At 40.8% G+C, this 17,758-nt stretch overlaps 2 protein-coding genes across 2 annotated transcripts; both read right to left on the bottom strand.

Annotated features, from left to right (window-relative positions):
* Window positions 1–5,831: 5,831 nt before the first annotated feature.
* On the bottom strand, window positions 5,832–6,230 carry LOC308078807 (pro-MCH-like; the record flags this gene model as incomplete). Its single annotated transcript, XM_080420156.1, has 1 exon — window positions 5,832–6,230. The coding sequence occupies one exon, from the start codon at window positions 6,228–6,230 to the stop codon at window positions 5,832–5,834; it is 399 nt and encodes a 132-aa protein (XP_080276282.1).
* Window positions 6,231–8,767: 2,537 nt separating this feature from the next.
* LOC308078806 (pro-MCH-like) lies at window positions 8,768–9,172 on the bottom strand (the record flags this gene model as incomplete). The annotated part of the gene is made up of 1 exon (XM_080420155.1): window positions 8,768–9,172. One exon carries the CDS (start codon window positions 9,170–9,172, stop codon window positions 8,768–8,770), a length of 405 nt encoding a protein of 134 aa, XP_080276281.1.
* Window positions 9,173–17,758: the final 8,586 nt, after the last annotated feature.

Here is a 17,758-nt window from a genome sequence, read left to right as displayed (position 1 = left end):
ATTTCATTAGAATGGACCAGACCCATAGAGAGAGAGAGAGTTATGACACGCTTTGATCAAAAACAACAGTGGAATACTTCCAAGCTTTAGTCTCAAATCTCTTAATGGTCTTAAGTGTCTGTTGACCATTAAACGACAGTCAGTTAAATCATATGGTGACATAGCTTTGAACGTTTCTGCTTTCTCAAACAGAACACTGTATAAATATTGAACACAATTTCATACAACATATGCAGTGGGGGGTCCTATAGTCCTTGGCCTGAAAATAATTGAGACTACAGTATGTTAATACAATATAAAAGTGGTCTCCCTCCTCTTCCATTGAGACATTTATACACCATATGTGTGACACCTACTGGTTGACAAGTACTGTAGTACTGCCTGAAGCTCAAGCACAATATCTGCCCTGGGCAACCTGGGATTTGGAAGAGTGGCAGAAATTGTGGGTTCAGAGGACAGGAGCATTAAAATAACTAAAATAGCTTCCAAGGAAAACATTATAACTATAGGGCCTGCTTAACGAACGAATTGCAAGTCAACTAATTGTTAAAGGGGCATATAGGCTAAGTTTGTAGTTTGTTTTCCAGTTCAGCTAAAACATAAAAAAAAAATGTGCAGGCTAAACTACACAGCTGCAGCTAATCAAATGAATAATGTTGCGTTTAGATTTCAGGTGCATCAAGAGACACAGTCAACAGGTGTCTGAGTGTGAAGCACCTGACAACAAGTCATTTTAACTTTACTGTCCAATCTTCTATTCTACTATTTTATAGCCTACATATGATACCTTGTGAAATGGGACATTCTGCATAATGATCGAGTACTTTCTACTTTTGGGACTTTACATTTTGATATCAATACTTTTGCACTTTTACTCCAGTACATTTAGAATTCTGGACATTTACTTGTAACAGAGTATTTCTACATTGCAGTATTGATTTACTCGAGTAAAACATTTGAGTACTTTTTCCACCACTGCCCCCGTCCCCAAGTTCCAATTAGACCATTTGGGTTAGGACTGTTGACCACTGCTGGCTCACCTCACCCACGTCTACTCCGTTGTTCAACAAACGATTTCCACCTGTCTTTCCCACGGAGGCATCCTCTGCAGTCATATTGGTTTCATAAAGTAAACACTAGATGGTTTAAGGCTATACTAATATATCACAAAACCACTTGCGACCCAATAAGCAAAACTAGGAATCTGTTGTCGGAAGTGTTGCCATGACAACGCCACTAATGTCTGTGGGCGGTTCAGAGAGAGAGAGAGAGAGAGAGAGAGAGAGAGAGAGAGAGAGAGCGTTTGGTGTGTGTGTGTGTGTGTGTGTGTGTGTGTGTGTGTGTGTGTGTGTGTGTGTGTGTGTGTGTGTGTGTGTGTGTGTGTGTGTGTGTGTGTGTGTGTGTGTGTGTGTGCGCGCGCGCGCGCGTGTGCGCGTTCGCGTGATGGCCCTCTACTGAGCTCATTGTGATTTATATTGTAATGTTTGTAAACCGATGCTGCTTGCAGTTACCAGTGGTGGAAAAAGTACTCAAGTGTTTTACTTAAGTCAGGAATTCAACATTTATTTGAGTAAAAGTACAAAAGCATTGGTATCAAAAGGTACTTATAAAGTACCAAAATTAAAAGTAGGCCTACTCACATTTTTGAAAATAGCAGATCTACAAGCTCACAACGTGTCGCATGTGAGCTTGTAGATCGGCTATTTTCAAATAGCCTAGGTATAAAATAGGGCTAAAGTGGTTAATAATGTATGTTTTATAGTGTAATAATTTATATCTGCAAAGTAACTAGTAACAAGAGTTTTCAAATAATTAGTAAAAGTACAATATTTGCCTCTGAGATGTAGTGGAGTAGAAGTAGACACTCAGAAATACTCCACAGTAAAGTAAAAGTACCTAAAAATGTACTTAAGTACAGTACTTGAGTAAATGTACTTAGTTACTTTACACTACTGTGTATTACTGTACTTGTGAGGGCCAAATGTCCTCATGAGCTGAATTGGAACAGTTTTCCTGGTCCTCATGGTCGTTTTATGATAATGATGGGTTGGGATCAGCCAGGCATGCATAGGTTAGGTTTTAGGGGTTAGGGTTGGAGTTAGACATGATTTGTACCGGTGATGCACACCAAAAAATAGCTGATCTATAAGTTCACAACGCGCTGTAGCGCAACACATTGTGAGCTTGTAGATCAGCCATTTTCAGCTATAGGTTTAGGGTTAAAAATGGCAAATGATTGTAAAAATGACATTCATAACCTCACCGTCCTCAAATGTTGATGATGTCCTTACAAGTATAGTTATAGAAACGTGTGAGCGCATGCATGCGTGTGTGCGTGTTTAATAATAGGATTAGAAAAGGTTTGATAGCATGGGCCTAATTGGAATTGACAAGGCACAGTGGAGTGTAACGTATAATTGAAATGTGAAAGATGAAACTTGAGGGAGGATTTTACACGAGAGACAATTTGAAACCATCACTTCATTAAGCCTATGCCTGTTATAGACTGTCATCTGTCTGCACAGTGCTTAATGGTTCCCAAACTGGGGGTCGGGACCCCCAGGGGGGTCCCCAAATGATTTGTTGGGGTCCCCAGGTGATTAGCTTAATGTGCAACATTGTTTTCTCACTCATTATACCAACCGACAAACAGTATAAGTGTATACAGGGTATCTGCACATTTCTAAAGTTATAATGTAATGACTTTTACGACCTTTTCAATACCAAATTGGCCAACTTGTCAAATATTACGTAAGAAAGAGGCAAACATTGTGAAAATAACCGAACTACTAAACGCCTCACAGGCGTTGTGAGCTTGTAGTTCGGCTATTTTCAAAATATTTATCTGTGGAACCTAGTCAAACTAAATGTTATGCCTACAATTCCAAGTGCATATCAGGGTGGGGGGTCCCCAGTTCAAATAGGATTCTTTTGGGGGGTCACGGCCTGAAAAGTTTGGGAACCCTTGGTGTAAAGCACTGCTTCCCAAACAGTAGACAGTGGTTCTCAAAGTGGGGTCTGGGAACCCCCAGGGGTCCTGGGGGGGGGGGGGGTTCCAGGGTGTCCCCGGAAAAATTTGTAACGGTTTAAACAATTCAACCTTATATTTCATTTTTCAGCTATTCGACTATTGCCGAATCAAATTGCCGAATCAAAACGGATTGTGATCTTGACAAATCTTCTTTTATGGGGGTCCCGGGCACAACATATTTTGATTAACCTCGCGTCACCAGTCTTTCCACCTCGGAGGAAAATATTTTGATACATGATAATGCTTGAGAACCACTGGTGTGGGATATCACTGCAGACATAAATTGCCACCTATAACATATCATTTGCTCTCTCTGCAGTCTGCACTCTACTGTGACTGCTTACCTTGTTGTTTATTGACTAGAGTTTCACGCTTACTCTGCTTATTCTCGCATTTGTAAGTCGTTCTGCACAATAGTTGTCTGGATGTATGCTAAATGCCTAAATCTTAAATTGTATGACAAAGTAGGCTGATTGGCATGGCCAACACATGTGCTGAGAGGCTGGATGGATTTGTCGTCAGATGTGTGTGTTGGTTGTGCACAAAGCATGCAGTCATCATGGTATGTTTCCCCAAACCCCCTCAGGGCTTTGACTGGGATGGGGATAGTAAACACTGATCTTTAACAGCTGGTCAGAGAATGGGACCTTTTTTTCTTCTTCTCCTCCATGCTGCATCTGTCTACTAGTTACATTTAAAAAACATATGAAGGTTATACATTATTAATTAAAAGAAGAATAGTGTACCATGTGCGCCCGTCTGTGCATGTCTGCGTCCATCTGTGGTGGAAAAAGTACTCAAATGTTTTACTTTGTAAAAGTATCAATACTGCAATGTAGAAGTACTCGGTTACAAGTAAAAGTCCGGAATCCAAAATTTACTTTTTGTAAAAGGGCAAAAGTATTGGTATCAAAATGTACTTAATACCAAAAGTTTTTTTTTCTCTTAAATAGCAGATCTACAAGCTCACAATGTGTCGTGATTGTGAGCTTGTAGATCGGCTATTTTCTAATAGCCTATGTATAAAATAGGGCTAAAGTATGTATGTTTTATAATGTAATAATTTATATCTGCAAAGTAACTAGTCACTAAAGTTTTCAAACAATTGTAGTGGAGTAAAAGTACAATATTTGTCTCTGAGATGTAGTGGAGTAGAAGTAAAAGTATAGACAATTAGAAATACCCCAGTAAAGTAAAAGTACCTCAAAATTGTACTTAAGTACTGTAGTTGAGTAAATGTACTTAGTTACTTTACACCACTGGTGTCCATTTGTGTGTGTGTGCGTGCGTGCGTGCGTGCGTGCGTGTGTGTGTGCGTTTGTGCGTGCGTGCGTGCGTGCGTGCGTGCGTGCGTGCGTGCGTTCGTGCGTGCGTGCGTGTGCGTGTGCGTGTGTGAAACAGCTATCCAGATAGAGGCACTTAATCCCCAACTGTTGGAATTGGTCATTGTCCAGTAGTAATCAGGCTATAGCATCAAAGCATGGTGTTTGCTGGCAATCAGAGTCAGAATTCCAGTTCCTCCCAGATAAACTGTATTGACAACTTGGACATTCATATTGACACACATGGTTTAGGACTGCCTTTCATGTGGTGACAGAGATTGCACAATTTCTACTTTCTACATATAAGTCCTCACAGACAGGCAGGCAGCAGTAGTGGATTGTTCCATGGAGTGAAAAGTGTGACTTCACAATGGCGACAATCATCTGAGATGAGTTTCATCGAGCTACGGTCAACCTGAATTCTTAGCCGGAGCAACATAATGGGCTGACTGATCAGTGTGAGGTGAATGCTCCATTCTGTTACCCAGGAAATAGCTGTGTGGTTGAGATGAATGTCCCCTGAGGTGCAATTAAATTGAAATTAGAAGGCATTCTGTGACTCCTGTCATTTGGAGGTATGGTAGAAATGTGAATATCCCTGATTCCTGACAACCACCCAAGTTCTTGTCCGTCCGCACAGGATCCATGGCAATCTTAAAACTAGCATCAGACCACAGATAATTATTTGTCATTGCTTGACTGTGTTCAGAAAAAGACAAAACAATTATTGACATGCAGAACTGACAACATTATGTGGTAAGTTAAACTTTAACAAACTTTTTTTTTCTAAATAAATGGCTTTCTGAATCGCCCCCAAAAAATTGGTTGTTGTTACTTTCATTTTCAGTAAAGTCCTCAATTTAACTCTTGAGAGTGTACAAATGGAACCAAATGGCCTGATAAGGGTCCATTTGGTTGAATGTGTACACGCTCAGAGTTACAAATGGATAAATTAACACTGAGTTGTTTTCTTTACTCTGTATCTTTAGTCAGCAGCAAAAAAATTGAGAACTGAATAAGCTACTTATTTGTGTTATGTAAATGATATGTTATTTCAGCCTGACAGTGATTTTATATAATTTTGGTGAGCTCCAGGTTTGATACCGGATGCATTTTAGTCATGTCATACTTAATCCTAAACACCTGTACTGAATGAATATTCTGAAAACAAGGAACATCAAAGACAATAATAGTCTTTGATGTTCCATGTAAAAAGGAATATAAGAAATCAAACATAATAAAGCATGCCATCTTAAAGACAGACATCAACGAGCAAAAAAACATTCTGTAAAACAGCAAACACATACTGTAGGAGACAGAAGATACAATTAAATTAATTCTATTTTATTTGTGGAACTGCATTCATGTAGATATACAGTACATCATTCAAAATGAGGCAGGGATAAGATGCGGCATCTGGTCGGTGGATCTTGCCGGAGAATGTCCTATGATGAGAGTTCTAGGGTTAGAAGATCTATTCAAGCTTCAAGCTCCCAGCATGGCCTGTAGACCCGTCCCACCATGCATCTCATAGCGTCCTTCTTGATGACAGCGAATCTGTTGGGCACGTCTCTGCGGTCCAGCGTCAGGCCGCTCTCGCCGGCTCTCTGCTTGAAGAGGGAGAGTCCTCCTTCGTTTGCCCACAGGTTCTTCCAGAGGCTTGCGTCTGCAACCACGATCACCTTGGCGCCTCCATTTCGGCCCAGAATTGCTGTCTCTACAGCGCCAACAGCGTTCTCTGCGATCTCGTCATCGCCGAAGGCGTCCCGCTCCAAAGCGCCGTCTTCAGTTCTGCTCATGGGAGCAGTCATGGCCCCGGTATAACACTGGAACAGCAGGGCCGCTGCCAGTACGATGGACATGGCTGAGGTTCTCATGGTGAAGATGATCCCAAGATGCCGGTGCTGAGTCTTGAGAATGAATTGCTTGTTGCAGTGATGCTCACCTCGATGTACTGACTCTGAGACGTACCTCTTGCTCTTTTTATACCATTCTGGTGAAATAGGATTAGCCTTGTTGAATTCTTTGCCGCTTCGTCATAGCTTCTCCTGTTGTGTTCAGGATATTAGCCGAGAGCATTAGAAGGTTCTTGATTGGAACTCAAGTGAGATATTTGGCAAAAAGTTAATTAAAATGATCGACAACGTGTCGGTTCATCTCTGGACTGTGACAATGAAACAGTAGGACATCTTTTGAACAGGTGGCACAAAGAAAGACATGAATCCAAGAATCATTCCCTTTAAAACAGAGGATGGATTATCCACCTGTAGACTGCATTCTAGTTGAAGATGCCACATGATATGAGCCATCCTCTTATGATATTGTTGCAACAATGTACAAAAGGGGATTTAATATGGGATTACAGAGGGTAAGCAAACAAAACAAATCAAATGTGTGTGTGTGTGTGTGTGTGTGTGTGTGTGTGTGTGTGTGTGTGTGTGTGTGTGTGTGTGTGTGTGTGTGTGTGTGTGAGTGTGAGTGTGAGTGTGTGTGTGTGTGTGTGTGTGTGTGTGTGTGTGTGTGGTAGGTCTTTGTTGACGTGTAAAGAAAACATTTCAGTCATTGACATGAAGCCATAGTGAAGGAAGAACAGAAGCGAGATAGGAGGTAAAGAAGAGGTATCAAGAAAAATGATAGATAGAATTTAAGAATATTAGTAAGATATGTAAAAAAATAAAGATACAAATATGAAATAGAAGACTTTGAAGTCTGGCCTAGTCATCTGCACTTGGACTGACAGGGTTAGTAGTAGCATAATGTATGAACTGTTAATAAGTACCACGCACAATGTATCACCAGTAATATGGGCATAGATCTATCATTCATGAATGGACGTACAGTTGTACAGACTATCAATGGTGGGTATGATATGAGGCTGTTATGTTCAGTGTCTGATAATATGTACTGTACAGTCAATCTACAGTGAGCATAATGATAAATATATACTATCGACGGTGATACATTTACAGCAACATTAAATCATTACTTCTGATTGTATGTGATTTCCAAAACTATTACCTCAAATCAAATTTCTACGGTTATTTTTGCATTGTTAACGTGCTCCTGAAGAGTTCGGAGGGGAGGTGCCATGGAGCATTTCTGATTGAAAACCATGTTGTGGTGTTGGCAGACCTGTGGTAACTAAAATATCTGGCATTTGACAATCTTTTTCATCTTGTGTTCGTTGTTGTCTAAATGGTCCTGTCTGGTGGGGGCTTAAGATTTCTCTTAAATGTCAGATGTTCATATGTTTTCAGTAATGCTTTTTTCCCCCAGCAATTTAAGAACTCAATTTATTGACTGCAGTCAATCTGTCAATCTGCAGTCAGCCAATCAGGCGGTTGGACTCCGCCTTTAAATATCACTGCCTCTGGCACTGGTCATTATCTTTCCAGCATGCAGCAAGCAACCCACCTCCATCCCCAACTCCACCACGTCTCAAGCGCCTAGAGTTAAAGGAATAGTTCATCCAAAAAATGACTTATTTTCTATCAATTGCACACCCCATGAAGCCTTGAATTCATGGATTTGTTTTTGTTTTTGTTGCATTCCTAAGCTAATAATTTGATTCCCGTCTCCTACCGACTAGTGTATCCGGTAGGAGACACAAAGTAGATTATTTGTGTCTCCTACCGGAAATACACACGGTCATCAAATTGTTGGCGTAGGAATTCGACAAAAAACAAAAAAAATCCATGAATTCAAGGCTTCATGGGGCGTGCAATTGATATAAAATAAGTCATTTTTTTGGGTGAACTCCTCCTTTAAGAAGGAAGGAGGGTCTCCGCACTGCCACCACCAGCGTCTAGACTCCGGGGATTCTCCCTATTAAACATATCTCATACTTATGTACGGGGGGGTTCTCCCTATTAAGCACATCCTATACATATGTACGTTGCATATGTACGATAAATGTTAACGGAGTCTAATCGCCAAAATGTTTATTGAATAATTGCCTAAAACGTTCCATTCAATAAAATTCTCATTTATAACAACTCGATCTCTCTCTTATTGAAATAATTTTGGTGAGCTCCAGGTTTGATACCGGATGCATTTTAGTCATGTCATACTTAATCCTAAACACCTGTACTGAATGAATATTCTGAAAACAAGGAACATCAAAGACAATAATAGTCTTTGATGTTCCATGTAAAAAGGAATATAAGAAATAAAACATAATAAAGCATGCCATCTTAAAGACAGACATCAACGAGCAAAAAAACATTCTGTAAAACAGCAAACACATAGGAGACAGAAGATGCAATTAAATTAATTCTATTTTATTTGTGGAACTGCATTCATGTAGATATACAGTACATCATTCAAAATGAGGCAGGGATAGGATGCGGCATCTGGTCGGTGGATCTTGCCGGAGAATGTCCTATGATGAGAGTTCTAGGGTCAGAAGATCTATTCAAGCATCAAGCTCCCAGCATGGCCTGTAGACCCGTCCCACCATGCATCTCATAGCGTCCTTCCTGACGACAGCGAATCTGGCCTCCTTGGGCACGTCTCTGCGGTCCAGCGTCAGGCCGCTCTCGCCGGCTCTCTGCTTGAAGAGGGAGAGTCCTCCTTCGTTTGCCCACAGGTTCTTCCAGAGGCTTGCGTCTGCAACCACGATCACCTTGGCGCCTCCATTTCGGCCCAGAATGGCTGTCTCTACAGCGCCAACAGCGTCCTCTGCGATCTCGTCAACGCCGAAGGCGTCCCGCTCCAAAGCGCTGTCTTCAGTTCTGCTCATGGGTGCAGTCATGGCCCCCGTATAACACTGGAACAGCAGGGCCGCTGCCAGCACGACGGACATGGCTGAGGTTCTCATGGTGAAGATGATCCCAAGATGCCGGCGCTGAGTCTTGAGAATGAATTGCTTGTTGCAGTGCTGCTCACCTCGATGTACTGACTCTGAGACGTACCTCTTGCTCTTTTTATACCATTCTGGTGAAATAGGATTAGCCTTGTTGAATTCTTTGCCGCTTCGTCATAGCTTCTCCTGTTGTGTTCAGGATATTAGCCGAGAGCATTAGAAGGTTCTTGATTGGAACTCAAGTGAGATATTTGGCAAAAAGTTAATTAAAATGATCGACAACGTGTCGGTTCATCTCTGGACTGTGACAATGAAACAGTAGGACATCTTTTGAACAGGTGGCACAAAGAAAGACATGAATCCAAGATTCATTCCCTTTAAAACAGAGGATGGATTATCCACCTGTAGACTGCATTCTAGTTGAAGATGCCACATGATATGAGCCATCCTCTTATGATGTTGTCGGAACAATGTACAAAAGGGGATTTAATATGGGATTACAGAGGGTAAGCAAACAAAACAAATCAAATGTGAGTGAGTGTGTGTGTGTGTGTGTGTGTGTGTGTGTGTGTGTGTGTGTGTGTGTGTGTGTGTGTGTGTGTGTGTGTGTGTGTGTGTGTGTGTGTGTGTGTGTGTGTGTGGCAGTTCTTTGTTGACGTGTAAAGAAAACATTTCACCAAGTCATTGACATGAAGCCATAGTGAAGTAAGAACGGAAGCGAGATAGGAGGTAAAGAAGATAGATAGAATTTAAGAATATTAGTAAGATAGGTAAAAAATAAAGATACAAATATGAAATAGAAGACTTTGAAGTCTGGCCTGGCCATCTGCACTTGGACTGAAAGGGTTAGTAGTAGTAGCATAATGTATGAACTGTTAATAAGTACCACGCACAATCTATCACCAGTAATATGGGCATAGATCTATCATTCATGAATGGACGTACAGTTGTACAGACTATCAATGGTGGGTATGATATGAGGCTGTTATGTTCAGTGTCTGATAATATGTACAGTCAATCTACAGTGAGCATAATGATAAATATACTATCGACGGTGATACATTTACAGCAACATTAAATCATTACTTCTGATTGTATGTGATTTCCAAAACTATTACCTCAAATCAAATTTCTACGGTTATTTTTGCATTGTTAACGTGCTCCTGAAGAGTTCAGAGGGGATGTGCCATGGAACATTTCTGATTGAAAACCATGTTGTGGTGTTGGCAGACCTGTGGTAACTAAAATATCTGGCATTTGACAATCTTTTTCATCTTGTGTTCATCTTGTGTTCGTTCTAAATGGTCCTGTCTGGTGTTGGGGGCTTAAGATTTAGTTTTAAGCTTCTCTTAAATGTCAGATGTTCATATGTTTTCAGTAATGCTTCCCCCCCCCCAGCAATTTAAGAACGGAATTTATTACTGTATATCATTGAAGCAGTTTAGAAATGTTAAAAAAAAAATCTTCTAATAGCATTCAAGTGACCAAGACAGGAGTCACACTACTCACTCAACACAAAAATAACCACTTATAGCCTCACTATGTAACTTTTTTTTAATGAATAAAATGTAATTTTGTCCAATATGTATGGTAGAGTATGTTAATACAATATAACTTGGGGTGGTTGTATTTTGTCTGCCTGCTCTTCTATTGAGAAATTTTGATTGTGTCAAAGGTCATGTCTCACCTATGGATCTGACACAAATTTTGACCAGATGGTCACGATTCAATGTATCCCCTGAGCAAGCAGGCTGCTCTATTAGCTCAATGGTAAAAAAAAATGCCAGCACTTGCGCAGGATACTGGGTTCAAATCTGTGGTAGAAGGGGAAAGTTACATAGTGCTGCTATAACCACTTAATGCTATATACTTTGCTGACTGGGGTCCTACATGGGTCTATACTTGGTCCCCTCCTTTTTCCCCACTGACTACACAAATCTCTTCTGTGAAAAGAGCCAAGTTTTCAACAAGCTCACAACGTGTTGCAATGCATTTGGGAAAACACATCTGATATCTTTGCCAAATGTTTGCCTATTATGACATGCCTAGAAAAGGGACGCTAGGGTTCATGTGGTTAGGGGAAGTGTGGGGGTCAAAGCTTGAGTTGCCTCTCTGTAAGCAAGAGCTACAACAGGATATCGCGGCTGTAAATCTACTAAAGGTTGCTGATGGAAAAAAGCAATCGTCAGTGTGGAATGTGCCAGTGGTGTGGAAGTACTAATACTTGAGTACAATTTTGAGGTACTTTTACTTTGCTTGAGTGTTTCCATTTTTCCATACTTCTACTCATCTCAGAGGCAAATAATGTACTTTTGATTCGACTACTAATTATTTGAAAACTTGCAAGTTACTTTGCCGATTTTGATTATTTCAAAACATACATGAACCAATATTTTACCAATTTTATACCTTGGCTATTGTAAAATAGCCGGTAGCTTGCAATGCATCCCGATGCAACGTGTTGTGATAGATCCACCAATTTCAAAGATTTTGACACATCCTTTGCCGATCTACAATGTAGATCAGCAAAGGATTTGTTATACATTTGAAAACTTGAGAAATTGGACATCTGCATATAATGAGTACTTTTACTTTTGGTTCTTTAAGTATATTTTGGTGCCAATACTTTCGTACCTTTACTCAAGTACATTTTGAAAGCCGAACTTGTACTTGGAACAGACTATTTCTACAATAGGGTATTGATACTTTTACTTAAGTAAAACATGTGAGTGCTTCTTCCATCACTGGGTGTAACAGGTCTAAAGCAACACTTCTCACCAAGCTAGAATGTAACAGTTTAGCTGAAACCCATGGGCTTGACTGCATGGATAGATTTCTGGAACATGAATAAACATTTTGCTCCTGACTGAGGCCTGCTCACCTATAAGGCATCACGGTAGCAACAGCGACTCATTAGAGCTGTTACATAAATGCTGAAATCATTCCTCACATGAGAATATGTTACACTCCACTGAAGCCGAACAGGTTTAGGACATACACCACCATATTTCTGCCAACAACACTAAAAATCCACATGATTAGCCTCCCAGTAACAAGGATAATAAAAAGAAAACGCCCCAAATAATCCTGTGGGCAAAAGAAAAATGATATTCTCACACAGTAAAATCCACAGTAAAATGTTTAATTTACCCATAAGGATCCATTTGGTTTGATTAAGACTTTCTCAGAATTAAGTGCCAACGAGCACTAACTATAACGAGGACTAAAGCTATATCGTTCACCATTGTCTTTGTTAGAGCTAGTGGTGTGGACTCTGCCATCCACTTGACTGACAACGATTTGTAAAACTATATCTTTTACATTTTGTTGCCATCGGGCAGAAACCTCTTATCTCCATAAGGTAGGGTAAGTCATTTTCTTTGGTTAAAATAAGTGTTAAATAGCTCTATATTCTGATAGTACTCCTTGTTATAGAGTGTTTGTTCAGTAACAGGAGTCTCCATGTCTCTCCAGCTCTTTATAAAACAGAAAATGCATTTTCAGGTCGGGATACCAATGTTATCAAATCAGGATAGAGAACTCAGTCAGGATACAGATTAAACTAAGGGTGCGTTCGAAAATACAGCACTGAGCGCACTGGCCAATACAAACTAATAGGCGAGTGTGCTCCGGTGCGTAATTTTCGAACGCGCCCTATATAAATGGGAAGTGATGACACAAAGAAATGAGCAGACAAAATTGGAACTGGAACACTATAAAATTGAAGCTGATAAATGGGTACTCTCTCCTAATGTTTGCAACCCACCTGAAAATGTATTTGTTTTCCCAGCTCTTTTTTTTACTAAAGAGCTGGAGAGACATGGAGACACCTGTTATTGAACAAACACTCTATAGCAATGATTACTATCAGAAAATCATGCTTTAACATTTTAACAAAAAAAAATTTGTTTGACCCAAAAAAATTCACTTTAACTTGTATGTTTTTTTGAATGCCTTACTTCATCATGCAACAGTGGCACAAAAAAGTTGTGAAAACAGCAGATCTACACGTTAACAACACAGCACGAGGCGTCACTTTGCAAGCTTGTAGATCGGCTATTTAAAAAAAAAAAAATGTTTTGGTATTATAATGATACAAAAAGAACGGTTTTGGACACATAAAGGCTTCCACCCGACACCAACGATTTGAAGTTATAGTTAAGTGCTTATGGTGTGAACGGCGGCCCTTTACAAAGGGATAAATTAACACTGAGGATTTTACTGTGCGTTCATTCATTCAGTTGGACTGCCCCAAATGCCTGTATTTACGGTGTGCAGAAACACTAGTGACCTCTGTTTGTGTCCAGTACTGTTGTGGTTACTGTTACTATAACAGAAGAGAGCATATTTATTGGTGCAGGCTGGCTGATGTCTCCCTCTCCTCCCTGGCCAGGTGTTTTCAGTGGTGGTACAAAGTACATTTACTCAAGTACTTGAGTAAATGAACAACTTTTTGTGTTTTTTTCCTCCGCAAATTAACGCCCTAATTGATCATAGTACAGCGTCACACAAAAGTATCAAAAGTATAGCAGATCCACAAGCTCGAAATGTGGCGCGAAGCTTGTAGATCTGCTACTTTTGATACTTTGGCATTTGAATCCTGAAAAGTAACAGTTTTGGACATATGAGTTTTCCACCCAGCAGAGACGATTTATTTTACTTGAGTGTTTTACTTTTTTAATATTTTATACGTCTACTCCGCTACATCACAGAGGCAAAATTGTAGTTATTTTTTACTCCACTATACATTTATTTGAAAACTTGTGTTACTGTTTACTTTGCAGATTTGTATTATTAATACAAAACCCCTACACTTCCCCTGCAGTTCGAAAATAGCCGACCTACAAGCTCACAACAAGCTCGACAGATTTTGGAATATCTTAAAAGAAAAAGTGAGTATGAGTACTTTTACTTTTGATAGGCCTACTTCAAGTATACATTGATGCCAATGTTTTTGCACTTCAATTGAAGTAACATTTTGAATACAGGACTTTTACTTAGATTGTGGTATTGTTACTTACCAAGTATTTCTTCCACCAGTGCTTGTTTTCCTGGTTGGTTTGTGTGCTTATATGGCAACAGCTGTGTGCCATATGTCCAACATTAACTCTATCATAACTGGAGAAGTCTTTATTATTTTCCCCTGCCTATATTCTAAATGCTAAAGTTACTGGATCCTACAGTAGACCATACAGTACATAACTCGTGAAATAGCTTTGTAGTTAAAAATGTGATTAAAGTGTGTGTAAGTGATATTTTTGTGTTAAAACAAGTATAGCTCTATATTCCGATGGTAATCATGTCTATAGAGCGTGTTCTTCAGTAACAGGGGTCTCCCTGTCACTCCAGCTATTTAGTAAACAGAACAATACATTTTCAGGTCGGGATACCAATTTGATCCAATCAGGAGAGAGAACTCCTACAAGATAAACAAGTGATGACACACAGAAAGTGAGCAGACAAAACTGGAACTGGAACACTATAAAATTGAAGCTGATAAATGATCTTTGTGGGGTTTTCTCAGCTGGAGAGACGGGGAGAGACCCCTGCTACTGAACAAACACTCTATAACAATGATTACTTGGAATATAGAGCTTTAAATTCAGAATGCAAGAACGAAGGCTTTTATTTCAGCAAGCCACCTTTCCGGGAAGAGAAAGGCTGTAGTTTCTATTAGCTTGGAATACCCACTGATGATGTCATTGGTAGGCAGGTGTCTGAAGTGTCCAAATCTCCTGCAGAAAGGCTATTTTTGCAGAATGTTTGCCTATTATTATGACATGCCCGGAATAGGGACGCTAGGTTAACCGGAATGCCGCTACGCCTCATTGAAAAGAAGAACAAAAAAAAAAAAAAAAAAAAAAAAAAAGGTCTCAAAAGTGAGTGGCCAAGATGTGCAGAGCAGTGTTGCCAGATTTTGCAAGAGAAACAAGCAGCCAGGTCTACGAGAACGAGCCCAAAAGAGGCGACTATAGCAGGCTTGGGTGGAATAAAAGTACAATATTAAATACATATTCATTTGCGGGTCCTTGACATGAAAGGGTTTGAGAACCACTGGTTTAAACATCCAGGAAGGAAGCACGAGATAAGCAACTACACTTTAGAAACAAGCCCCCCCCCCCCCAAAAAAAAGAAAAGACACAACCCGCAACTACCAATATTTACAGGCGACATTTACAGAAAAAGAAGCCCAAAGTCGCTTATAATTAGCAGACATGGCAACGCTGGTGCCGAGCAGCTGACTACACTGATGGGTGCCAACCCAAACACCAGGCCTCAACTCTGGGGTGTTAAAGGGGGAGGGGGGGGGGGCAGGGTGGGTGGTGGGTGGGATTCGGGGGTGTGAACCACGGGTAGAAAGCAACTAAAGTACTACAAGGGCTGTCCTTAACTAGGGCCAACTTAAACTCCATGGATCCATATTCTGAGGGAAAACTTTCACAGATTTCAGCAGATCGACAAGCTCACAAGGCGTGCTTGTCGATTGGCTATTTTAAGCGAAGATATTTAATGAAGAGCGAAAACAGAAAAGACACCAACATAGAGCCCTGAGGGACTCCGCTCCCTCAACCATATGGGGTTTAAGTAAAATTTTGAGGTATACTTTTACTTTACATCTGAGTACTTCCAACCACTTGATGGGATTGGGTGGTGGTGGGGGGGGGGGGGGGGGTTGAACCCCAGCCGTGTACAGAGGCGAGACAGTGGCTCTCACATAGCGCTGGCCCCTTCTGCACACAGCCAGCGCACCGCTTTACAACAACACCGAGAGGCATGGCCCACACCGTCAAGGCTCAAGTGTTATTCCAGCTAGGCAAATACTAGGGCACGGATCTAGCGGCGATGAATGGCATGTATTAACAGGCACAAATTGAATTATGTCGTTGAGAGTCCCAAGTGCGATCGCATTCTGCCGGGGCCAGTTTTGAGGTTTTGAGTGACTGAGTGAAATCCCGGCACTTTCCCCCACTTTTGCGGCTTCGCGTTCGATTTCTTCGCCAGGACCGAAGTGGTTCTCAAAGGTTTTCACGTCAAAGACGTATTAGGCCGCAGACCCCCCCCCCCATCAAATATTTTGTGCCAGTGTATCCCCATACAAGATTTGTGTTACAAAAATGATTAATTAGCCCCCCAAATTTTTCTTTTTTTCCCCTTTTTTTGCCAGGGACCCCTATAAGAAAATATGTCAACATTTGTCAAAATCTTTCTAAAATAGCAGCTCTACAAGCTCACAACATGTCGCATCACGACGTGTTGTGAGCTTATAGATTCGTGTTTTTTTTTCAATAGCAAAGTTAAATAGGGCAATAAAGTGTTATTTTAAACGGTTCCTCATTTTTGCTAGGGGAGCCCCTGGATATTCCCTTCAAGGACCCCTGGGCGTGTCTCCAGACCCACTTTGAGGTTCTCAGAGTCGTCTGGAGACATCCCCAGGGGTCCTTGAAGGGGTCCTTGAAGTGCAGATGAAAGTAAACAGATAAAAGTTAATCGTAGATAGCAATGCTCCTTGAGGGCTAGCACAGTGGTTCTCAACCGTTTCTGATTCAGGGCCCAGTCGAAAATATCAAAAGTGTTTGCGTTTTTTAATAGCATGTTTATTTTTAATGATCAATCAATCGATTGTGTTGCGGCTCGGATCAATGGAACTAATGCAGTATACTTTAACCCATTACCTTAGGCCGATTCTACAAATGCTTTCTAAATCAGTAGTTCTCAAACTTTTTCGTAATTCTAAATTATTCAAAGTTTTTCAAACACTTTCAATGACAATTTTTTTTCAAAAATAGCAGATGTTCAAGCTCGCTCTAAGCTTTTATATCTGCTATTTTTGAATAGCCAATGCTAAAATCTAAAATGACACAGATGCTTTCCCGGTAGGCCTATGGGTTAAGTTCCTATTTATCGGTATCACAAAGAAAACTCATACAACAAGTTTTTTTAATTTTTTACACTATTTTACGTTATCATTAAAATCTTTAGTGTTTTGACAGTTATTTGGGGGCCCACTTGCAATACCCGCACGGCCCATAGGTTAAGATTCACTGGGCTAATAGTTACAGAGAGCATACTGAATTCCCAGAGATGTGGAGATGGATGTAATAATAATGTAAGGAACAGCCAGGGTTTCCGCTCATTCTTCTGACTGCATCTGAAAAGCCAGGCACGCACACACACACACACGCACACGCACACGCACGCACACGCACGCACGCACGCGCACACACACACACACACACACACACACACACACACACACACACACACACACACACACACGCACACGCACACGTACACGTACACGCACACACGCGCACACACACACGCACACACTCCTCCTCTCATCCACAGAACTGCACAGATACCGTAACCATGGCAACGGGCCAGTCAACATGTAATCATGATCAACCACAGCACCATTACTAACCCTGGGTGTGCTAGTTAGGGAGAAGAGGATGAAGCATTGATGCCGCATCTGAAGAAGTCTCTGGTCTGTGACATGTTTTTTGATGAAGCAATGGAAGGAAAGTAATTATGTGGACACATGCTCGGGGGACAATTCTGATCATCCCTTCCAAATCATACTCAACCCTGGCCTGCTCG

The sequence above is a fragment of the Gymnoscopelus braueri genome (assembly GCF_963280865.1).
Source record: "Gymnoscopelus braueri genome assembly, chromosome: 22".
Taxonomy (NCBI): Eukaryota; Metazoa; Chordata; class Actinopteri; order Myctophiformes; family Myctophidae; genus Gymnoscopelus; species Gymnoscopelus braueri.
The sequence above is the reverse complement of the archived record's forward strand: the minus strand, read 5'-3'. Positions and strand labels throughout refer to the sequence as shown.